We start from the raw sequence: 25,701 nt of genomic DNA on the forward strand, positions 1-25,701 counted from the left end.
TGATGGGAGTCAAGCGAGAGGAGTTTGCAATGCTACCCTTGTGGAAGGATGTCCAGCGTGGGAGGAAAGGGCCAGGGTCTGTCAAAGGGCTGTGACGGGCGCCGGGAGCGAGCCTGGAAGGGAGTCGCCTGGCCTGGGTTCCCTTTGAAGGGCTTCTTGCCTGGAGGCCTCCTCGCTCTGGGGAAGAAGCCCTTCCTTGCTTGCTGCCTGGAGACTTCCTGAGTTTTAAACCACATCACTTTCACACTGGAGACCCGCTCTCCTTGTTTAACATCCTTTTTCATTTCAAAAGTTACATTAAAAGTGTTTTAAAAATTTCAGACAAGAATAATAATAATGAAATCCAGCATGTCTATCTTGTTTGCTGTGTCATACAATAAAATAATAATAAAACTTTATTTATACCCTGCCACCATCTCCGCACGGGGACTCGGGGCGGCTTACATGGGGCAGCGGCCCAAAACAATATAAGAACAAAATATAAGCAACACAACACAATCGCAATATTAAAAAGATAAAACAGTAATATAATATATCAATTTAAACAACAATACAGGATAAAAATTTACATTTAAAACACATAAATGGTAAGACCGTAATAAATACAGTACAGGATAGATTATTAACAACCCTCTGGGGCTGATTAATTAATGACTGTAGCTCCGAAGACCTCCTGAAACATCCAAGTCTTCAGTTGTTTCCTGAAGGAAGGTAGAGAGGGAGTCAACCTAATCTCCCTGGGGAGGGAGTTCCAGTCGGGGAGCCACAGCCGAGAAGGCCCCCCCCCCCCTCTCTCTCTCTCTCTCTCTCGCCCCCACCAAACGCAGTTGTGTGGAGGGCGGAAGCGAGAGGATGGCCTCCCCGGAAGATCTCAGCGATCGGGTGGGTTCATAGGGGACGACGCGGTCACGAAGATAGGCAGGTCCCGAACCGTTAGAGCTTTATAGGTAACTAGCTTGGAGACCCGGCGGTGCCCAGGTTATTAGAAAATGGCATTATTTGTATTCTAAGTTTGGAGTGGGTGAACGTATACATATAGGGCAAACATTCAATGCCCATATACACACAGAACCGAGACAGAGACAGACGCAGAGGCAATTTAACCTTCTCCTGAGGGGATGTTTGATTCTGGCCACAGTGGGAAACAGCTGCTTCATCATCCACTGTGACGGCACTTCCTCATTCCAATGTCATAAATTAGTTAAATTTGCCTCCCCACTTTATAAGTGGTACCTTATTTCCTAGTTGATGTGGTGCTACTTCCATCAGCCCAAGATCAACCTATTTACGTACTTGCCGCCTGACCTTGTTGAAGGAGAGTGCTGTATCCAAAAGATCCAGGCAAAAACTGCCCTGTTTGGAACCATGTTGAACAGGGAAGATGGCCGCCTCTTTTGCGGCCTAGCAGAATGGAGCCAGCCTGCAAGGCCTGAAACGTGTTAGCAAAATGATCAAAGGATGCTGGGATTGGGGCTTTGGAGGCTAGAAGTGTTCATAAGCATGAAAAGGCATCGTTAAAAAGATAATGATGTTCTCTGCTGTCTTTTGAAAAAAGTAGGGCCTTACAAAGAAGATGAAAGCTGCCTTCTTTGGAGCAATGCTGAGGCAAGATGGCGTCCTCCTTTTGGGCCTAGCAGCATGGGGCCAGCCTGGAAGGCCTTAAAACATGTCAGCAGATGGGCCAAAGGGGCCCAGTGGTGGGTGGGTAAGGTGGTGGTGGTGGGGGGGGGGAATAAAAGTTTTCATAATGACAGCAAAGATTAAAAAGATAGTGATTTTTTCTCTTCAGTCTATTGTGGAAAGTACTGTCTTACCTTGTAGAAGGACAGTTCTGGCAATGAGGCAGGCAGAAGCTGCCTTCTTTGGAGCCATCTTGAGGAGGCAAGATGGCCCCCTCCTTTGGGCCTAGCCGGGCCTAGCAGCCTGCAAAGGCAGAGACATGTCAGTAGAAGCGCTGAAGGGGGGTGAGGTGAGAGGGTAGAAGTTTTCATAAACATACCCTCAACCATTGTTTAAAAGGAAGCATTAAAACATAATTATTTTCCATCATTAGTTGGATTCAGAATGCTGTGAATGTGTGAGTGAACTGTAATTCCTAGCACCCAAAGTTTTTTATTATCAGTATGCACAGTTGGCCATGTTGGCTGTATTTGGTCCAGATCCGTTGTCAGTTGGTTCATGGGTCCTAGGGGTTATGTGTGTCAGGTTTGGTCCATGTCGGGCCTTCCTGGTGGTCCCAGTGGTGTTTTAGATTACAAAGGTGTAGGCTGAAGGCTGTTAAGTGTACCAAAGCTAGCGTCGTTCTGAAGAGAGAGAGTAGGCCGAACGAAGGCCATGGGACGGAGACAGTCCTGGTTGCCATTACAGATGAACTCCGTCGCCAGTCTGATAGTGGCGGATCAGCGTTACTGGTACTTCTCGACCTTACCGCAGAGTTTGACACCGTTGACTACGATCTAATGATTCACTGTCTCGCCATGTCCGGAGTTCGCGGCCAGGCCCTCAATTGGTTCAACTCATTTCTGCGAAACCGGAGCCAATGCGTGGAGTATATGGATCAAGTCTCCGACAGATCTCCCCTCCTATGTGGGGTACCCCAAGGTGCCATTCTCTCCCCTCTTCTCTTCAACATCTACGTTAGACCCCTTGCTAGTTTCGCTCGGAGTTTCGGCCTAGACTGCTATCAATATGCGGACGACACCCAACTCCTTCTGCGCTTGGAGCCTGGAGCAACGTCAGTACCAGACGATTTCACCTTCTGTCTGGAGGCTCTGTCGAACTGGCTACGTGCTAGGAGACTGAAGGTGAACCCAGCGAAGACTGAGATTCTCTGGCATGGCCGCTCGACTGGTCTGACCCACTTGCTTCCCACCTTCGATGGTGCTGCCCTATCTCCTCCGCCCACCGTTAAGAGCCTGGGTGTCGTTTTGGACTCGCAGTTGACAATGGAAGCTCAGGTCGCTGCTGCCAGCAAACAGGCCTTTTTCCACCTACGACAAGCGAGGCAACTGGCACCCTATCTATCTGATGAGGCAACGGTCATCCATGCCATGGTCACATCTAGGCTGGACTATTGCAACGCCCTGTATGTTGGGCTTCCGATGTCCACGACCCGAAAGCTCCGTATTGTTCAGAATGCGGCAGCCAGGCTACTCACAAGAACACCCATGAAATGCCACAAAACACCAGTGCTGCAGCATCTGCATTGGCTTCCCACTGATTACCGTGGTCTATATAAGATGCTAGTCCTGACTTTTAAAACTCTTTACGGCCAGGGCCCATCGTATCTTAGGGACCGTCTCTCCTTCTCCCATCATCGGAGGTCACAACGACCATCCCAACAAGACTTACTTTATGTACCGGGTCCTAGAGAAGTGCACTTGGAAAGGACCAGGCGCAGAGATTTTCCTATTTCTGCCCCTGCCTTATGGAATGCCTTGCCGCCCTAGATGAGAGCCATGCGTGGGTTGGGGCCTTTTACCCTCGCACTCAAGACCTGGCTCTTTACTAGAGCTTTTAATCTATGTCAATTTTATCAATATTTGTATGTATGTATTTTTATCCTTTACAATTTTATCTTGTAAATCGCCTAGAGCATCTTGGATGGAGGGCGATTAATAAGTAATTAGATGATGATGATGATGATGAAAGGAAAGATTAAAAAGATAGTCATTATTTTCTCTTTAGTGTGCTGTGAATAGTACTGTATCCCAATGAGCCAGGGAAAAGCTGGCATCTTTGGAACAATATTGAGGAGGCCTTTTGGGGCCGTGGAGAGAAGATGGCGTCCTTTTGGGGCCTAGGAGAGAAGATGGCGTCCTTTTTTGGGCCTAGGAGATAAGATGGCGTCCTTTTTTGGGCCTAGCAGGGCCTAGCAGCCTGCAAAGGCCGAGACATGTCAGTAGAAACACTGAAGGGGGGTGAGGTGAGGGAGTAGAAGTTGGCCATGTTGGGTCTATTTGGTCCAGATCCGTTGTCAGAGGGTTCATGGGTCCTAGGGGTTATGTGTGTCAAGTTTGGTCCAGCTCTGGTCTTCCTGGTGGTATTTTTGATTACAAAAGTGTAGGCCGAAGGCTGTTAAGTGTACCAAAGCTAGCGTCATTCTGAGGAGACAGAGTAGGCCGAACGAAGCCTGCTGGTAGTAGTTTTTCCCTCAGCGGTCCCAGTGGCCTGTGAAAGTGGCGGCCAATCAGAAAGCTGGCACATTCCACCCGGGCAATCAGAAAGCCCGCCCATCCACACATACAAACATTCATTTTATTGTAGATATAGATATAGATAATTAATTGCCTTTGCTGGTATCTATTTGTGTGCTTAAGACCTCGAAGTCTGCATTTCTTGGTACAGTACAGTCTCGCTTATCCAACCTAGGCAGCAACACACAGCGGGCCAACGTGCCCAACAACAACACAAGCACTGCCACACTCCAAACAAGTGGCAAACGTGTTGTAAAGCATGATTTTTGGTGCTTAATTTGTAAAATCATAATGTTATTTGACATTTGATTTCCATTTTCAACACAATTCTTGAAGGGAAAGGGGGGAAATCGTGGAGATAAAGAAGATTTCCGAATTTCATTCTTGATCTATTGCTTCTTTCTTCACCAGGGAAATAAGGATTCTGTGGAGCCATGTCTTGGGTGCTGTAAGGAAAGAAATACAGGAAGAAGAAATCCTCTCAAGGTGTTGATCTTGCTGAATTCCTGACCTGACTTACAGATAAGAAAGGAGAAAAGAGTCAAGAATCTGTATTCTAATTAAACACCTGTTGACATGGAGGAGAAGGCATCAGAATACCTGGAGTGTGGAAAGAGCTTTGCACAGAGTGGAGATCTATGTTCAAATCAAAAGACTCACACTGGAGAGAAACCCTATATATGCCAGGAGTGTGGAAAGAGCTTCACTAAGAGTTCAGCTCTATGTTTACATCAAAGGACTCACACTGGGGAGAAACCCTATGCATGCCTGGAGTGTGGACAGAGCTTCACTTCTAATGGAAGTCTATGCAAACATCAAAGGACTCACACTGGTGAGAAACCTTATTCATGCCAGGAGTGTGGAAAGAGCTTCACTGAGAGTGGAAGTCTACGTTCACATCAAAGGACTCACACTGGAGAGAAACCACATACTTGCCTGGAGTGTGGAAAGAGCTTCACTAAGAGTTCAGCTCTACGTTTACATCAAAGGACTCACACTGGGGAGAAACCCTATATATGCCTGGAGTGTGGACAGAGCTTCACTGAGAATGGAAGTCTGCATAAACATCAAAAGATTCACACTGGGGAGAAACCCTATACATGCCTGGAGTGTGGAAAGAGCTTTGCTAGGAGAGGAATTCTAGATGTACATCAAAGGATTCACACTGGGGAGAAACCGTATACATGCCTGGAGTGTGGAAAGAGCTTTGCTCAGAGAGGACATCTAGATGTACATCAAAGGACTCACACTGGGGAGAAACCCTTTAAATGCCTAGAGTGTGGACAGAGCTTCACTGCTAGTGGAAAACTACGTTCACATCAGCGGACTCACACTGGAGAGAAACCCTATACATGCCTGGAGTGTGGACAGAGCTTCACTGAGAGAAGAAGTCTACGTAAACATCAGCGGACTCACACTGGGGAGAAACCCTATTCATGCCTGGAGTGTGGAAAGTGCTTCACTGAGAGTTCATATCTACATTCACATCAAAGGATTCACACTGGGGAGAAACCCTATACATGCCTGGAGTGTGGAAAGAGCTTTGCTCAGAGAGGAAATCTAGATGTACATCAAAGGACTCACACTGGGGAGAAACCCTATACATGCCTGGAGTGTGGACAGAGCTTCACTGAGAGAAGAAGTCTACGTAAACATCAGCGGAGTCACACTGGGGAGAAACCCTATTCATGCCTGGAGTGTGGAAAGTGCTTCACTGAGAGTTCATATCTACATTCACATCAAAGGATTCACACTGGGGAGAAACCCTATACATGCCTGGAGTGTGGAAAGAGCTTTGCTCAGAGAGGAAATCTAGATGTACATCAAAGGACTCACACTGGGGAGAAACCCTATACATGCCTGGAGTGTGGACAGAGCTTCACTGAGAGAAGAAGTCTACGTAAACATCAGCGGAGTCACACTGGGGAGAAACCCTATTCATGCCTGGAGTGTGGAAAGTGCTTCACTGAGAGTTCATATCTACATTCACATCAAAGGATTCACACTGGGGAGAAACCCTATACGTGCCAGGAGTGTGGACAGAGCTTCACTGAGAGAGGAAATCTATGTAAACATCAAAGGACTCACACCGGGGAGAAACCCTATTCATGCCTCGAGTGCGGAAAGAGCTTTGCTCAGAGAGTGAGTCTGGATTCACATCAAAGGACTCACACTGGGGAGAAACCCTATTCATGCCTCGAGTGCGGAAAGAGCTTTGCTCAGAGAGTGAGTCTGGATTCACATCAAATGATTCACACTGGGGAGAAACCCTATTCATGCCTTGAGTGCGGAAAGAGCTTCACTAAGAGTGGAAATCTACGTAAACATCAAAGGACTCACACTGGGGAGAAACCCTATTCATGCCTGGAGTGTGGAAAGAGCTTCACTCAGAGTTCATATCTGCGTTCACATAAAAGAACTCACACTGGGGAGAAACCCTATAAATGTCTTGAGTGTGGAAAGAGCTTTACTCAGAGTTCAAATCTACGTTCACATCAAAGGACTCACACTGGGGAGAAACCCTATACATGCCTGGAGTGTGAAAAGAGCTTCACTCAGAGTGGAAGTCTACGTAAACATCAAAGGACTCACACCGGGGAGAAACCCTATACATGCCTGTAGTGTGAAAAGAGTTTCACTGAGAGTGAAAGTCTATGGAAACATCAAAGGACTCACACCGGGGAGAAACCCTATACATGCCAAGAGTGTGGAAATAGCTTTACTCAGAGTTCAAATCTACGCTCGCATCAAAGGACTCACACCGGGGAGAAACCTTATAAACGCCTGCCGTGTGAATAGAATCTCTCTGAGAGTTGAAATCTACAGAGACATGGAATTCATATTGGAGAGAACAGTCGTATTTGACCCCATAGGGCTCCCCTACACAGAGCATTTCAAGCTTTTCATGTTGGTGATGCACTTTTCAGGCATGCATCCTTTCACGACACTACAGTAGACTCTCATTTATCCAAGCTTCACTTATCCAATGTTCTGTATCATCCAAGGCAGTCTGCCTTTTAGTAGTAAATGTTGCAATGTTTTGGTGCTAAATTCGTAAATACAGTAATTCCTACATAACATTACTGTGTATTGAACTGCTTTTTCTGTCAATTTGTTGTAAAACATGATGTTTTGGTGCTTAATTTGTAAAACCATAATGTAATTTTTTGTTTAATAGGCTTCTTTATTAATCCCTCCTTATGATCCAATATTTTCGCTTATCCATGATTCTGCTGGCCCGTTTATCTTAGTTAAGTGAGACTCTACTGTATTTCATTTGAACTAGCAAAACAGATTCACCATTTCATCAGGAAAAATGATAGAGTGTTTCTCCAGGAGACTTGGGAGAGGGGCATGGATGAGGCTCAATCTGGAGAATATACAGGAGTCTGTTCTGATAATAAAGGTCCTGAATTTATATCAGGAATTAGTCACACAAGGGTGTTTGGTCTGTAATAATCCTACACATCAGAATGCGGCTGCTTTTAGATCTAAACCTTGGTTTGACCAGGGATGCCTGGACGTGAAGAATCCGTTATGAAGACATTACACGAGATATAGGCAGCTGAATTTCCCATCTTTGCCTCTGGATTCGTTCCTATTAAAGGAAAGATGTAAAAAGCTAATTAGAGGTAAAGAGGGATTAGCAATGACAGCAAATTGGGAAAAACTAATTTTTGCCTCAAGGTTACATGATTCTGCCACTTTTTGGAGGACAGTCCCTAGGGCAAAGAAGTCACTAAGCAGGTAAGTTAAATAATTGGTTTTTGGTTTATTAAATACAGTTATATATTACAATTATATATTTTTGTTATTAAACTATAAATGTCGTGAAATTACAATTTTCCTCCTGAAGTGACACACCACTTGAGTCATGCTCGGGTTTTGTTTTGTTTTGTTTTCTTTGTTTTTTGTTTTTTTTTTTGCGAATTTTGACACACCAAGTTCAAAAGGTTGTCCATCACTGCTCTAGGGGATTGGATAGTAAAACGGGCCCAGTAGTTTCTTACATTCCTGTGAAGACCTGAGCTGGATAACATTATTCCAGTCTACAAGGAAGGGTAAAGATCAGGCCCTGAAAACTAGAGAGCAATTAGCTCTGATTACTCTGATGGAGCAGAGGATCCAACAACTCGAGGCCCGCATTAAGACCCTTAAGGACATTCAGGCACTTGAGCTCTTCTTGGACACTGCACAACATGCTGCTCCAGATCTGCAACCTGCATCACACCAACACCACCATGATCAGGAACTTTATGGGGAGATCAACTCAAAGGTAGACAACTCTCAGGCTTGGAAGGAGGTCACCCATAAAAAGAGACACAGGACCAGGCAGCCTCCACAGAAGTCCTCTTCTCAGCTGCATTTACACAACAGATTCCAAATTCCTACACCACTAACATACAATCAGGAAACACATCTTGTGGAGGACCACAGTTACTTAGATACCACTCAGTGGGCCACTCGTGATCAATGCGCAGGGGATAGCCCTGATGGGGACAGTGCATCACCACATTCACACTTATGTAATCATGCAAATGCTCCATCCCCAATTGTAGACCAGGCACAGCAGGAACACCCTTGGGAGAGTAATGGGCTCTCGGACGCATCTCAGTGGATTGTCATTGATGAATGCACTGGGGACGTCGAGGAGGAGGGCAACACTTTACACCTACACAATTCACTTCAACAGGAACACTCTTCAGGGGACATACACACTGTCTTGCACAAAAGGGACCCTGTCAATCCTCAAAGGAAACAGGTCTTGGTAGTAGGTGACTCCCTCCTTAGAGGAACGGAAGCCATCATTTCCAGACCGGATGGGATGGCTCGAGAAACATGCTGCCTCCCGGGGGCAAAAATACACCATATCACTCAGAGGCTCAGCAGGCTCCTAAAGCCCCATCACCCTCCCCCCCCCTTATGTTGATTCATGCAATAATAATAATAAACTTTATTTATACCCCGCCACCATCTCCCCAACGGGGACTCGGGGCGGCTTACATGGGGCCAATGCCCGGAACATTACAATATCACAGAATATAAATAGAACAACAAATCATAACACATTAAACAATACAATAAAAGATAATATACACTACATTAAGCAAAATAAAAAAACAATAAAACCAAGGGCGGGCCACATGAACACTAGGTTAAAACTCGGGGTGAGAAAGGAAGTAGGAATAAAAACCAGAGAACAGGGTCATAAAGTAGTGGTGCAATCTGGAGGACAAATATTGAAGGAGAGCAGCAAAAGGGATGTATGTAGTAATTACTCTCCAAAAGCACAACGGAAGAGCCATGTAGGAACCAATGACACCGCTAGGCATACTTTTCAAAACAGGTGTCCTCAAACTTTTTAAGCCGAGGGCCGGTCCACAATCCTTCTGACTGTTGAGGGGCCGAATTATCATTTGAAAAAAAAAATACAAACTAATTCTGATGCACACTGCACATGTCTTATTTACAGTGCAAAAACAACAAGAACAATGAAAAAACAATACAATATTTAAAAATAAAAATAATTTTAACCAACATACATTTATCAGGATTTCAATGGAAAGTGTGCTCCTGCTTCTGGCCAGTGAGATAGTCAAGCTAATTAGGGTTGTTGTTGTGTGCCTTCAAGTCATTTCAGACTTTGGGCGAGCCTAAGTCTAAAATGTATTTATTTATTATTTATTTATTTACTGCATTTATTTACTACATTTGTATCACACCCTTCTCACCCCGAAGGGGACTCAGAGTGGTTTACAAATTATATGAACATACAATATATTATATTATTAGCATAGCACAATATTAGCATTATATATTACTTTATTGAACTATACCACTATACTGTAATATTATTAGTAATATTATATGTAATATAGAATATATAATTAATATTGTTATATGGTATTATTAGTGTTATATTGTATTACACTAGCTGTGCCCAGCCACGCGTTGCTGTGGCAAAGTGGTGGTGGTATTGGTTAAAAATTGTTGTGTAATTTTTATTTGACGTTATTTGCATTTTTTATTAATTTTATTGTAAGTTATATTTTTATTTATTATATTTTATTATTTTCTTGTATTATTTTTAGTTATTTTCTGTTATTATAGTATTTTATTGTATTAATTTTTAGTGTTTTTTATTATTATTATTTTTGGGTTGCTAGGAGACCAAGTCGGAGGAGCTTAGCCTTCTAACTGGCAGCAATTCGATAAAAGCAATTATTCCTCTCCCTCTAATTAGGACTTTATTTTTCTTTTCTTTTTGTTGTATCAACCTAGAGGCGTGGATGATGGGTTGTGTTGTCAAATTTCGAGGTTGGGGGGCCTGTACTTTTGTTGTTTTGTGGGTCGCCGTGATGCCATCACTCTTTTATATATATAGATTATAATATTATTATCAAGATTATATGTATATACAATGTATTATATTATAAAACAGGGTGGGGCCAGGTAAATGACCTCGGAGGGCCGCATCTGGCCCCCGGGCCTTAGTTTGGGGAAGTTTCAAAAGATCACAAATGATTTTCGAGCCCTCGGAAGTAAGCTAAAACTGTGTAATGTACAGGTGATCTTTTCATCCCTCCTCTCTGTTGTAGGACACGGCTCTACAAGGGCCGGAAAAATAGTACAGGTCAATAACTGGCTCAGAAAATGGTGCCAAGAGGAGCATTTTGGCTTCCTTGACCATGGTCTACTCTTCCAGGAGGATGGCCTACTGGCAAGTGATGGGGTGCATCTCACACAAGCAGGAAAACATCTTTTTGCACACAGACTCACAAACCTCATCAGGCACACTTTAAACTAGGTCTACTGGAGGAGGGGAACAACAGCCTTGCGAACAGTATTTCACCCACGACTACAGGGAACCGCCGAAAGGCTAAACGGAGGGCTGCACAAACACAGCAAGGACCAAGTACAGAGAGCACAATAATCCCCAATAAACAGCTCGAGGGGAGGTCACAGGGGCTTACATGTCTTTACACCAACGCTCAGAGCATGGGAAATAAGAAAGACGAACTCCAACTCCTAGCACAGCACCACACATACGATGTCATAGGCATCGCTGAAACCTGGTGGGATGACTCCCATCACTGGAATGTAGCCATTGAGGGCTATGACCTCTTTCACAGAAATAGAACAAAGGGGAGAGGAGGGGGAGTAGCTTTGTATGTCAAAAACAGTTACGTTGCAGAAGAAATGCAAGACTGTAATCCGGGAAACCAGCTTGAAAGCATCTGGACAAGAATCAAGGGAACCGGGACTCAAAAAGATTTTGTCGTGAGTGTCTACTACAGACCTCCGAGTCAGGATGAAGGACTTGATGAAGCCTCCTGTCAACAGCTGACCAAACAGGCACCACAGTTGAAGGGAGATGTTGACAAGCTGGAAAGCGTCCAAAGGAGGGCAACTAAAATGATCAAAGGTCTGGAGAACAAGAATCCCTATGAGGAGCGGCTGAAAGAGCTGGGCCTGTTTAGCCTGCAGAAGAGAAAGCTGAGGAGACATGATGAGAGCCATGGACAAATACGTGAGGGGAAGTCCTAGGGAGAGGGAGCAAGTCTTGGAGACTAGGACGCAAGGGAACAATGGCTTCAAACTACAGGAAAGAAAGGAGATTCCACCTGAACATCAGGAAGAACTTCCTCACGGTGAGAAGGGCTGTTCACCAGTGGAACTCTCTGCCACGGACTGTGGTGGAGGCTCTTTCTTTGGAGGCTTTGAAGCAGAGGCTGGATGGCCATCTGTTGGGGGTGCTTTGAATGCGATTTCCTGCTTCTTGGCAGAACGGGGTTGGACTGGATGGAACCAGCATTTATTTCTTTATTATTTACTTGCAGCATTTATATTCCGCCCTCCTTTCTCACCCCAAAGGGGACTCAGGGCGGATCACATTGTACACACACAAGGCAAACATTCAACGCCCATAGACACAGAACAGAGGCAGACGCAGAGGCCACTTAACCTTCTCCAGCTTCCTGAGGGGATGCTTGATTCCGGCCACCAGGGGGCGCAGCTCCTCATCCTCCACTGCCACGGCTCTTCCTCATTCCAAGGGCCGCCGGGTGGTTTTTAGGGTGTCGTAAATTAGCATATTAGCATTCTGTCAATAAATTGTGTTGCCGAAGGTTTTCACGGCCAGAACCACTGGGTTGGTGTCAGTCTTTCGGGCTGTCTGGCCATTTTCCAGAAGCAGCATTCTCTCCTGACGTTTCGCCCACGTCTGTGGCAGGCAGGGTTTGATTTTCATGCTTCAGGTATTAAATATATTCCGTGTTTTGATCATCAATTGCTTTTTCGGGGGGGGGGGGGGGGGCTGGGATAGGACTGTAGTTTTCGCTTCCACGCATCTGAATCCAGAATTTCAAAACAGCTTTTATTTTTATGTATTGTGTCAGAAGTGAACCGAGGGTACAGTTGTAATGCATTTTAAGTTTTCAGAACTTGTCCTGATACTAAATGTCCTTTGAGCAGAATCTGTCCCCTTGGAGTAAGGCCTCTGGTGTGGCTGTGAGAAGGTGCTCGGTTGTGCCCGTGGCAGGGCTTGGTCCGCATTGCAGTCGGTGGTGGGGTGTGGTTTGGTCTCCTCCACACTCGCACGTCGTGGACTCCACTCTGTGGCCACTTTCTGAAGGCGGTCTCTGCGTCTCGTGGTGCCAGAGCGCAGTCTGTTCCGGGCCTTCCTTCCTTCCACGTCGCCCCGTCCTCTGTCCGCCCAGGAGGGAGTCTCTCCTCCCATCTCAGCCATGGATTGAGGTCTCCGGTTTTAGCCTGCCACCTTTGGACTCTTGATTGCTGAGGTGTTCCAGTGACTATCTCTGTGGATCTTAGGAAATTATTTCTTGATGTCAGGCGTTGGCGTGCTGTCTGATATCCAAACAGGAGAAGAGCCGGAGATGTCACTGCCTTGGTCCTTTCATTACCGGCTGCTACTCCCCACGGATATCAGATGGTGCAATGCCGGCTAAGCAGTATAATTTCTCCAGTGGTGTGGGGTGTAGACATCCTGTGGTGACGCGGCATGTCTCATTCAGAGCTGCATCCACTGTGTTAACGTGGTGAGATGTATTCCACTCTGGGCGTGCATACTCAGGAGCCGAGTAGCCAAGCACAAGGGCAGGTGTCTTCACTGTCTCGGGTTGTGATCTACCTGGTCCAGTCAGCTGTCATATTATTTCTAGCACCCGCTTTTTTCTCGATATTCAACACAGCTGTCTCTCCATATTTGCAGGTGTCATTTTCATGAATGATGATGATGATTTTATTTTCTACCCGCCTCCCTTTATGCAGGCCAAAATTCCATTGACCTTTTTTGTCAGAACCTGGAAGCTCTTGGCATGAAAGCACGCTCACAAAGGCAAATCCTTGGACACAGCTTTATTTTCCATCTTACCATAGGCAACAGAAAGACAGTTCTTGGCCGTTCCTGCCAATCCCTGTGTATATCATCTTGTTGACCCAAGACTGCTCCAAGAAGGCGGCCCTGGAAAGAAAGGAAAACTATGAGCCAGTCGAAGTCCAGTTTTAAGGGGAAAGTCTCTGTGAAAAAGTCTCAGCGACGTGGGAGCCCGCACGTTCTCAGGAGCCACCCACTCAGGGTGGGGGGCCTGCCAAGACCACTGGACCGAGCAGAAAAGCTGCCCTTGAGATCTCTTAGAGTCCAAAATATCCTTGATCTCGGAATGTGTGTGGGGCCACCCACCATAGTGGGAACAGGGTCAGAGCCAAGCTGACTCCACTTAAGGGAAGTACTGGCTTGTTCAAGGAGACTGACATGGAATACGAGATGGACTATCCTCCAAGTAGGAGGTAATTCCAACCAAATGGCCACTGGGTTGGTAACAGCAAAGATGGGAAACGGGCCATTGCATTTAGGGGAAATGAATTACTGTCCCTCATGTTGTTTAACATTTACATGAAGCTGCTGGGAGAGATCATCCGGATTTTGGGGTGCGGTGTCACCTGTACGCAGATGATGTCCAGCTCTGTCACTCCTTCCCACCTGTCACTCAGGAGGCTGTCCAGGTCCTGAACCGGTGAAATTGAATCCAGACAAGACAGAGGTCCTCCTGGTCAATCATAAGGCCTATCAGGGCATAGGGTCACAGCCTGTGCTGGATGGCATCACACTCCCCATGGAGGCGCAGGTCCGCAGTCTGGGGGTGATCCTAGACTCGTGGTTGAGCCTGGAGCCCCAGGTCTCCGCGGTGGTCAGGGGAGCCTTTGCACAGCTGAAACGTGTGCGCCAGCCGTGCCCGTACCTTAGGAAGCCGGACTTGGCCACGGTGGTCCACGCTCTTGTTACATCCCGATTAGACTACTGCAACGCACTCTACGTAGGGCTGCCTTTGGAGACTGTTTGGAAGCTTCAACTAGTCCAACGGGAGGGAGGGAGGCAGCCAGGTTGATAACCAGAGTGACGTACAGGGAGCGTGCCACCCTCCTTTTACATCAGCTCCGCTGGCTGCCGATTGGCTACCGGGCACAATTCAACGTGCTGGCTTTAGCCTATAAAGCTCTAAACGGTTCCGGCCCAGCTGACTTGTCCGAACGTGTCTCCCGCTATGACCCACCACGTAATTGAAGATCCTCAGGGGAGGCCCTGCTCTCGGTCCCGCCAGTCTCACAGGTGCGGCTCATGGGGACGGGAGACGGGGCCTTTTCCGTGGTGCCCCCCCCCGCCCATGGGAGGCCCTCCCCAGTGAGGCCAGGCCCCCCCTCCCTCCCCAGTGAGGCCAGCCCCCCCTCGCTCCCCCCTCCCTCCCCTCCTTCCTAAAAAGAGCTAAGACTTGGCTGTGGGACCAGGCTTTCGGACAATAGAGGCAGCACCGTCTGTAACATAGGCTTCAGGATATAAGTGACAGGCCCGGTTCATACCCGAAAGGCGCCTAAATCTATATTTATATGTGTTTTATGAATGTTTTCAATGCCATTTAATTCTAAACTGAATTTGAATGTTTTTTTAAATAAAATTTTATTGAAAAAAACAGTTTATATACATAAAAGTGGGGGAACAATACAAGTATAGGAAAGTAGGAAAACAGCAAAAGAGGAAAAAGAAAAAAAAGGGGGGGGGAGGGAGGGAGGTTTGGAAGAGGGGTATTTGGTGACTTCTGTTCTTCCTCCTCCTGTAAGATAATAATGTAACACTGTCAATATAAAAACTAAATAAAAGTTCTTTCCCACTTGTCACTTTAATATTTCTTAAGATAATTTTCTACAAGTGACCAATCTGTCTTCTTTATTCTACTACCAAGGTTTTGTTTTAATAGAAATGTTAATTTGAATGCTAATGTGATTGTTATATATGTGTTTTATACTGTATGCCGCCGAGTCCCCTGTTGGGAGAGAAGGGCAGGGTAGAAATACGGTCATAAATAATACATGAATGAATAGGGGGAAGCTTCCGAGAAGGCTGAGTGGACTTCAAATATTTCGTTGACAGATAAACTGAGTCCCCGCTTTGAGGTCAGGCTGAGAAGCCGCTTCCTGTCTGCAAACCTTCCTGTCTGCAAGAAGACACTCCGTGGGTCTTGCTGGAAAGAAAGGTCTCTCTCGCCTCAGAAATGGCTGCAAAGCCTTCTGGACCCGCTCCGTGGCCCCGTCCGTTTCGGGATGGAACGCCGTGCTAAGCGATTATAGTCCAGATTGTGTTGTATCCGTGGCTGATGGGCAGTGTATCCATAACATTTTATTGATTAGCCCATCGGCCGTATCAAAACATTGAGCACATAGACATACATACAACATACAACCCGCAGTACAAAAGAAGTTAAAATACACAAGCTGTTCACAAGATCCCGTTCAGGATTCTGGACGGCCCTTTTTTTTTGGCATATAATAATAATAATAATAATAATAATAATAATAATAATAATAATAATAATAATAATAACTTTATTTTTATACCCCGCCTCTATCTCCCCAAAGGGGACTCAGGGCGGCTTACATGGGGCCAAGCCCGAATAAAAACAGTAGCAGTATAAAACACAGCAATAGACAAAAAACATGCACAATTTAAAAAAAAATTAAACATTAGCCAATAAAAAACAAGAACTAATAAAAACATGGATTAAAACGGAGAGATTGTAAAAGTAGACTGGGTATAGATATAATGAGGGCCCCTGGCGGTGGCGCAGTGTGTTAGAGCGCTGAGCTGCTGAACTTGCAGACCGAAAGGTCCCAGGTTCAAATCCCGGGAGCGGAATGAGCGCCTGCTGTTAGCCCCAGCTCCTGCCAACCTAGCAGTTCCAAAACATGCGAATGTGAGTAGATCAATAGGTACCGCTCCGGCGGGAAGGTAACAGCGCTCCATGCAGTCATGCCTATGGCCACATGACCTTGGAGGTGTCTACGGACGATGCTGGCTCTTCGGCTTAGAGTCCCAGAGTCAGACATGACTGGACTTATCGTCAGGGGAAAACCTTTACCTTTACCTATAGATATAATGAAGTTTGTTTGGCAAAAAACCCCCCAGAATTAAAGTAAAATACATGATTGATGAAAGAAAGAGGGGAGGTCTCGCTACACCTGATTTAAAAGTATACTTTGAGGCGGCAGCACTTTTGTGGGCCAAAGATTGGGCAAAACTTGAAAATAGCAAAATTTTGAATCTGGAAGGATTCTGGGTATCGGCATTAGAGGCCTCCCAAAGGAGAAGAATAGGGCAGCACATACACTAAAACCGGTGGGCAGCGAAGTCCATAGCAGTACGACTCCACGGCCGGGCTGGGCTTGCCATTGGCCAGGAAAACCTTCGACAACACAACAGTAATACAGCGTTCCCTCCTACTTCGCAGTTCCCTTTTTGCGGCCTCGCTGTTGCGTGGATTTTCAATTAATGTTAATATACACCATTTATCGCGGTATATTCGCTGTTTCGTGGGTTTTTGTGTTGTGTGCATGCGGGTATCCCTCACTGTTGTTATGAGAAGGGGGGTTTTTTGGGGGGGGGGGGGGAGAAATGAAGGGAGGGGTTGGAAATAAAAAAGGTTTATTCAGCTTCCATTCCTCTTCCCTGCTGGAGTACTGCATATTGGAACTGCTAAAATAAAGTATAAATATATAAATAAATAGAGTGTCCCTACTTTGCGGATTTCCATTTGGAACATCACCCCCACGATACATGAGGGAACATAATAGAAACAATAATAATAATTATAATACTTTCTTATTACAGTAGAGTCTCGCTTATCCAATGTAAACGGGCCGGCAGAATGTGGGATAAGCGAATATGTTGGATAATAAGGAGAGATTAAGGAAAAGCCTATTAAATATCAAATTAGGTTATGATTTTACAAATTAAGCATCAAAACATCATGTTATACAACAAATTTGACAGAAAACGTAGTTCAATACAAAGTAATGCTATGTAGTAATTACTGTATTTACGAATTTAGCACCAAAACATCATCATCATCATTTAATTACTTATTAATTGCCCTCCATCCAAGATGCTCTAGGCGATTTACAAGATAAAATTGTAAAGGATAAAAACATACATATAAATATTGATTAAATTAACATAAATCAAAAGCTCTAGTAAAGAGCCAGGTCTTGAGTGCGAGGGTAAAAGGCCCCAACTCACGCAGGATGTATATCATGATGTATTGAAAACATTGACTACAAAAATGGCTTGGATAATCCAGAAACTTGGATGAGCAAGGCTTGGATAAGTGAGACTCTACTGTACTTTCTTGAGAAGTAGCTCAAGAAATTGAGGAAAACCTGTATCTTTATAATGGGGCCGGGCTGTGGCGCAGGCTGTTGAGCAGCCTGCTGCAATAAATCACTCTGACCATGAGGTCATGAGTTCGAGGCCAGCCCGTGGCGCGGTGAGCACCTGTCAATTAAAAATAAAATATAGCCCCTGCTCGTTGTTGACCTAGCAACCCGAAAGATAGTTGCATCTATCAAGTAGGAAATAAGGTACTACTTATAAAAAAGTGGGGAGGCAAGTTTAACTAATTTACGACGTTGGAATGAGGAAGTGCCGTCAGAGTGGATGAAGCAGCTGCTCCCCCCTGTGGCCAGAATCGAACATCCCCTCAGGAGAAGGTTAAATTGCCTCTGCGTCTGTCTGTCTCTGTCTCGGTTCTATGTGTAGATGGGCATTGAATGTTTGCCCTGTGTGTGTATAATGTGATTCGGGCCCCCTGGGCTGCCCCCCCCCCGCCCCCCCCGCTCCAGGGAAAGGGCCGAGGGAGGGAGGGAGGGAGGGAGGGAGGGAGGGAGGGAGGGGGTGCAGCCCGACCAGGCCCGGTAGGCCTCCCTCGAACCCACCGCTTCCCCTTTAAACATGCAAATGAGCTCCGTCCCCAGAGCGACAGCCAGCCGGACCCGGGGCGGCCAATCAGGAGCGCGGCTGCCCGGCGCAGGGCCCGCCTCTTCTCTTTTCCCCTCCCTGGTGGTGACGTCACTCGGCCCCCTCTGGGAGCGGCGCCATTTTGGGAGGCTGAGGCGGGAGCGGCGGCGTCGCCTGAGGAGAAAGAAAGGAAGAAAGAAGGAAAGAGAGAGAGAAGCCTCGCTCGGAGGCCGAGGAAGGAAGGAAGGAAGGCAGGAGGAGAGGTGAGGGGAGGGGGGTGGAGTGGCCCAGGGAGGGAGGGAGAGGGCGAGCGGGGCCCTGGCGCGGCCTCCTCACGGGGCCCTCCCCCGGGGCACGCTCTCCTGACCTTCCGCCCACACACCCGGTGGCAGGGAGGGCGAGGGGCCTTGGGCGGGGGCCCGGTCTCTGCGTCCTGAGGGAGGAACCATGCCCAATTATAATAATAATAATTTTTTTTCGTGTCAGGAGCAACCGGAGTTGCTTCTGGAGTGAGAGAATTGGCCGTCTGCAAGGACGTTGCCCAGGGGACATTGCCCGGATGTTACTGATGTTTTTACCATCCTTGTGGGAGGGAGGCTTCTCTCATGTCTCCGCATGGAGCTGGAGCTGACAGAGGGAGCTCATCCGCGCTCTCCCCGGGTGGGATTCGAACCTGGCAGCCTTCAGGTCAGCAGCCCAACCTTCAAGTCACGAGGCTTTAATCCCCTAGGCCACCGGAGGCTCCAATAATAATAATAATAATAATAATAAATATTATTATAATAAAATAAAAATAAATAAACTTTATTTTTATATCCCGCCCCATCTCCCCGAAGGGACTCGGGGCGGCTCACAACAGGGACAAGCCCGAAACAACAACAACAACAACATATTTGACATAAACTTAAAACATTCCAACGATACACAAAATAAAATAATGGACAAATACATTAAAATCCAAACAGACAAAATGCGAGTAATTAAAAGCAACCCAGTGGGGACAGGTTTCATAAAGTGCTGTGTCATGGAAATAAGTAGCAGTGATAAAGTGCCACACGCTTTTAAAACAGAAAGAAGTACAGTAGAGTCTCACTTATCCAACACTCGCTTATCCAACGTTCTGGATTATCCAACACATTTTTGTAGTCAATGTTTTCAATACACCGTGATATTTTGGTGCTAAATTCATAAATACAGTAATTACTACATAGCATTACTGCATATTGAACTACTTTTTCTGCCAAATTTGTTGTCTAACATGATGTTTTAGTGCTTCATTTGTAAAATCATAACCTAATTTGATGTTTAATAGGCTTTTCCTTAATGCCTCCTGTGAAGAAGTGTATAATTATATTTTGTTTATAGATGATATGTGTATTTAATTTTGTTTAAACAGCCAGGTTTGGCTAAGTTTAAAATGGTGAGTATTTGAATTGACCATATGTATGGGGGAAGGTAGCCATCTTAGAATGCTAGAACAGGTTACCATAGCAACAGGGGCGGAGCCAACCGCCGCTTGGAAAGGAAAAGGGGGAATATTTTAAAACCCAGTTTCAGTCTGTGATTTCCATCCACAGTGAAGGAACTGATTCTCAGGTAGAGAATCAGGGTGACTCAGAAGAATTTGGGTCAGGCCTAAAATAAAAGGATTTATTTTAGGGGTTGGTGATTCTCTAGTCACAGAGAAGGATCTGATCCTTGTGTGGAGAATCAGACTGGCTTAAATAGAGAGATTTGAGTCAGATTTAGGTTAGACCAGACTAGGCAAGTTAGGTGATTTGTCTAGGGTCATCTATAGAATCTGTGGATTAGGGAACATTAATCCCAGGGGATCCAGTAGGATCAGGGTTTAGTTTAGTGTAATCCAGGGAAAGAAGTATTTCGAAAGTTTAACCACCTCATAACCGTTGTAACCATTAAGCGAAGTGCCTTTACCAAGTTATCTGAAACCATCAAGCTCTGTACCTGCAATAAACTTGTTTTGATTTTATTCAAATCAAGCCTCTGTCATACTCTCATATTAAATTAAGCAACATCAACACCTGAAGTGGAACAAATAGGGAAAGCTTATAAGAACCAGTACCATCTGCCTGACGTCTCCATTGGTGGCAGCGAAGAAGAAGATAATCAAACAAATAATCAATTAACATCATCTCTTATAAAACATCTTTATTAAGTGGTGGTATCTGTGTGTGTGCGTGTGTGGGATCAAAAGGGTTCCATCCCGGCCTCACATTCCTGTCAGACACCTCACCTCTGTACAATATTGGTGGCAAAGCTGAGGGATCTGAAGGGATTCCATTCCCTGCCACCTCAGCTCCCTACATTAATTGGTGGCAGCGGTGGGATCTGAAGGGATTCCATTCCCTGCCACCTCAGCTCCCTACATTAATTGGTGGCAGTGGTGGGATCTGAAGGGATTCCATTCTCTGCCACATCAAGTCCCCACATTATTTGGTGGCAGCGGTGGGATCTGAAGGGATTCCATTCTCTGCCACATCAAGTCCCCACATTATTTGGTGGCAGCGGTGGGATTGAAAAGGGGATTCCATCCTCTGCCACATCAAGTCCCCACATTATTTGGTGGCAGCGGTGGGATTGAAAAGGGGATTCCATCCTCTGCCACATAAGCTCCCCACATAAATTGGTGGCAGCGGTGGGATTCAAGGGGATTCCATCCTCTGCCACATCAAGTCCCCACACCTCCTTATTATCCAACATATTCGCTTATCCAACATTCTGCCGGCCCGTTTATATTGGATAAGTGAGACTCTACTGTACTCTGATGACAGCTCTATTGGGCCTGTTCATTCAAACGCGCTCTGGAACAACCATGTTTTCAATTCCCGGCGGAAAATGGGCAGGGAAGGAGCTAACCTGATCTTTTATTTTATTATTATTAATAATAAAACTTTATACCCCGCCACCATCTCCCCGCGGGGACTCGGGGCGGCTTACACAGGGCAGCGGCCCAAAACAACATAAGGACAAAATATGTAAACATAATAATAATAGTAATAATAATAATAATAATTGGAGCAGCAGCCAGCAAGCCAATCGGCACAGCATCCTTTCCAATACGTAATAATAATAATAATAATAATAATAATAATAATAATAATAATAATGTTCCTTTCATTGGGGTATTTTAATCTAATGATTTTATCTTATATTGCTGCTATAGTTCCCCCCCCCACCTTTGAAGTTGACTGAATGGCATTGGTGGTTGATTGATATTATTACTGTTGTATAAACCTTTGTTATAACGTCTGTTTTATCATCTTCTTGTGTTTTAAACTGTGTATATTGTTAATGTATTTGCGCTGTTACTTTTGTAACATTGTGAGCCCCCCCCCCCCCGAGTCCCCACGGAGAGATGGTGGCGGGGTATAAATAAAGTTTTATTATTATTATTATTATTAACAACAACTTTATTTTTGTAGCCCACCTCCGTCTCCCCTGTGGAAGGATGTCCAAGGGAGGGAGGAAGAGCCCTTCTCTGCTTGAGGCAAGCCAGGGGGAGGGAAGGCTGCCATCCCCCCCCCCCCGATTAGCACTGAGTAGCCTTGCAGCTTCAGGGCCTGGCTGCCTTCTGCCTGGGGGAGGGATTATCAGCCTTTAATTCACCACTCATATTGTATTATTACTAGCTGTGCCCGGCCCCGCGTTGCTGTGGCGAAGTATGGTGGTATGGGAAATAAAGTATTGAGGAATTGGTGGTAGTTAAGGTAAAGGGTAAACGTTCTCCCCTGACATTAAATCCAATCATGTCTGACTCTGGGGGTTGAGGCTCATCTCCATTTCTAAACCGAAGAGCCGGCGTTGTCCGTAGACTCCTCCAAGGTCATGTGGGATGGCTGCATGGAGCGGCGTTACCTTCCCACTGGAGCAGTACCTATTGATGCACTCACATTTGCATGTTTTTGAACTTCTGGGTTGGTAGAAGCTGGGGCTAACAGTGGGGGCTCTCTCCGCTCCCCCAATTCAAACCTGTGGCCTTTCGGTCTGCAAGTTCAGCAGCTCAGGACTTTAACACGCTGCGCCATCAGGGGATATTATTTCTTAAAGGTTGTGAATATACAATATTTCTGATTGTTTTTTTTTTGTCTGTTGGAGGCAAGTATGAATGCTGCAATTAGGAAAAATGATTAGGATGTAATGGCCTTGCAGCTTTAAAGCCTGGCTGTTTCCTCCCTGAATGAATTTTTTGTTGGGAGGTGTTAGCTGGCCCTGATTGTTTCCTGTGTGGAATTCCCGTTTTCAGAGTGTTGTTCTTTATTTAGTGTTCTGATTTTAGAGATTGTATTGTTCTGTTTTATTATACCACATTAATTTTTATATATTCTGATTTTAGTGTTTTTGAATACTTGGAGCCCGAGTGTATTCATTTTCACGGTTGACCGCAAGACAATAATAATAATAATAATAATAATAATAATAATAATAATAATAATAATTAGTACAATAATAATTAGTACAATAGAGTCTCACTTATCCAACACTCACTTATCCAAGGTTCTGGATTATCCAAGGCATTTTTGTAGTCAATGTTTTCAAAACATCGTGATATTTTGGTGCTAAATTCGTAAATACAGTAGTTACTACATAGCGTTACTGCGTATTGAACAACTTTTTCTGTCAAATTTGTATCACATGATGTTTTGGTGCTTAATTTGTAAAATCATAACCTAATTTGATGTTTAATAGGCTTTTCCTTAATCCCTCCTTATTATCCAAGTTTCTGCTGGCCTGTTTAGCTTGGATAAGTGAGACTCTACTGTAGCTGTGTTGTCAAAGGCTTTCATGGCTGGGATCAAATGGTTGTTGTGTGTTTTCCGGGCTGTCTGGCCATGTTCCAGAAGCATTCTCTCCTGGCGTTTCACCCGCATCTACAGCAGGCATCCTCAGAGGTTGTGAGGTATACGGAGAAACTAAGCAAGGAAGGTTTATATATCTGTGGAAGGTCCTGGGTGGGGAAAAGAACTCTTGTCTGTTGGAGGCCAGTTGTAATTAATCACCTCAATTAGCATTAAATGGCCTTCCCAGCTTCACCTCCTGGCCTGGGGGAATCCTTTGTTCAGAGTCGTGAGCTGCCCCTGATTGATTCCTGTCTGGAATTCTTCTGTTTTCAGAGTGTTGTTCCTTATTTACTGTTCTGATTTTGGAGTTTTTTTTAATACTGATAACCAGATTGTGTTCATTTTCATGGTTTCCTCCTTTCTGTTTAAATTGTCCACATACTTGTGGATTTCAATGGCTTCTCTGTGTAGTCTGACATGATAGTTGTTGGAGTGGTCGAGCATTTCTGTCTTCTCAAGTAATATACTGAGTCCGCCAATCCTGCCTCCTCGCTCGCCCCGTGCGCTCCTTCCTCGGCAGCAACGGCTGGAAAGGAGCATGTGTGGCGGGCGAGGGAGCAAGGACAGGCGAGTGCCTTGCGCGCCTTCCTCCGCGATGGAGGAGGTGAAACAAGAACGGAGGAGTGCCTGTGGCCAAAGGAAGAGGCCTCCCGTTTTATCTTGCCACACAGACTCCCTCCTGGTGGATGCGCGCGGGGCGAAGGAGGTAAAGAGGGAGGCCTCTTCCTTTCGCCACAGGCACGCCTCCGTTGTTGTTTCATCGCACGCGAGCATCCACACGGAGGGAGTTCTCACATCCAGAGTTAGAGGGAGGGTTGTGTATGCGCAGCGAAACAATCATGGAGTCTGTGTGTGCCCCTCTCCCTCCTCCTCAGTCCTTCCAATGTGAATGACTGAAAGAAAACTCTGCAGCCCTGTTGTGGATTCATTTTTCTTGAAGGCTAGTCTCTTCCAACCCTGACTATTACAGTATTGTTGTTGTTGTTGGTCAGGGGTGCTTGGATTATGTTTTGGTGCACAAAGGCAAAAGGGGGGTGGAGTAGATGGCCCCAGGGGTCTCTTCCAACCATGTGTATTATGGTATTTTTATTATTATTATTATTATTATTATTATTATTATTATTATTATTATTGGGTGGCTGTCTGTCAGGGGTGCTTGGATTATGTTTTGGTGCACAAAGGCAAAAGGGGGGTGGAGTAGATGGCCCCAGGGGTCTCTTCCAACCATGTGTATTATGGTATTTTATTATTATTATTTGAAACACAACAAGATGAGTCCACAGCAGACACTCTTCTGGCTGTTGACTTGGATCACACGTTGGACCCTTCCCAAGTGTCTAGGACTGTGTGATGTATTGGTGAATAATGCGAGCATAATCCAGTAAGGTGGCCTTCTGCAGATGGTAGTTTTGTCAGCGCCGATTGTGTTTAAGTGCAGGCCAAGGCCTTTAGGCACTGCACCCAGTGTGCCGATCACCACTGGGACCATCTTGACTGGCTTGTACCAGAGTCTTTGTAGTTTGATCTTTAAATCCTCATATCATGTCAACTTTTCCAGTTGTTTCTCCTCAATCCTGCCGTCATCTGGGATTGTGACATCGACAATCCATACTTTGTCTTTTAACACGGTTGTGAGGTCAGGAGTATTGTGCTCCAAAACTCTGTCTGTCTGAATTCGGAAGTCCCAGAGTAGCTTGACATGCTCATTCTCTGTAACTTTTTCCAGCTTGTGATCCCACCAGTTCTTTGTCGCAGGCAGATGGTATTTGTGGCACAAGTTCCAATGAATCATTTGAGCAACGGTGTTATGCCTCTGCTTGTAGTCTGTCTGTGCGATCTTCTTGCAGCAGCTGAGGATGGGATCTATTGTTTCATCTTCTTCCTTGCAGAGTCTACATTTGGGATCTGTCGTCGACTTTTCGATTTTGGCTTTGATGGCATTGGTTCTAATGGCTTGTTCTTGGGCTGCCAGAATCAGGCCCTCCGTCTCCTTTTTCAAAGTTCCATTTGTGAGCCACAGCCATGTTTTTTCTTTGTCAATTTGACTCTTGATTTTTCCTAGGAACTGTCCATGGAGAGCCTTCTTTTGCCAGTTTTCTCTTCTGCTCTGGATTGTGTTTTTACGGTATTCACTCTGTATTTTGAACTTGAAGCAGTTTACTACTCTTGACTTCCCTCAATGTTGGTTCTTGACTTCCTTTCCCATCATCTGCCAGGGCATCTTTCTCTTCCTCTTCCGTTTGTTTCCCTTGCAAAGCCCTCTTTCCGCCTCCTGATTTTCTGGACAGGTCAAGTCTGTCGACATCACTACGCGGGTGTCATGAGTAGTGGATTGTCATCA

General features: G+C 45.5%; 2 protein-coding genes across 2 annotated transcripts in view; both read left to right on the plus strand.

Annotated features, from left to right (window-relative positions):
- LOC107983751 (oocyte zinc finger protein XlCOF6-like) overlaps positions 1–25,701 on the plus strand; it is a 144,028-nt gene that overhangs the window by 58,319 nt on the left and 60,008 nt on the right. The gene's annotated exons all lie outside the window — the stretch shown is intronic.
- On the plus strand, positions 4,507–7,274 carry LOC134297959 (zinc finger protein 850-like). The gene is given in 1 exon segment (XM_062977009.1): positions 4,507–7,274. A coding segment is annotated over 1 exon segment (2,223 nt). The 5' UTR covers positions 4,507–4,772; the 3' UTR covers positions 6,996–7,274.

Source organism: Anolis carolinensis, chromosome 3 (genome assembly GCF_035594765.1).
Source record: "Anolis carolinensis isolate JA03-04 chromosome 3, rAnoCar3.1.pri, whole genome shotgun sequence".
In the NCBI taxonomy this organism is placed as follows: Eukaryota; Metazoa; Chordata; class Lepidosauria; order Squamata; family Dactyloidae; genus Anolis; species Anolis carolinensis.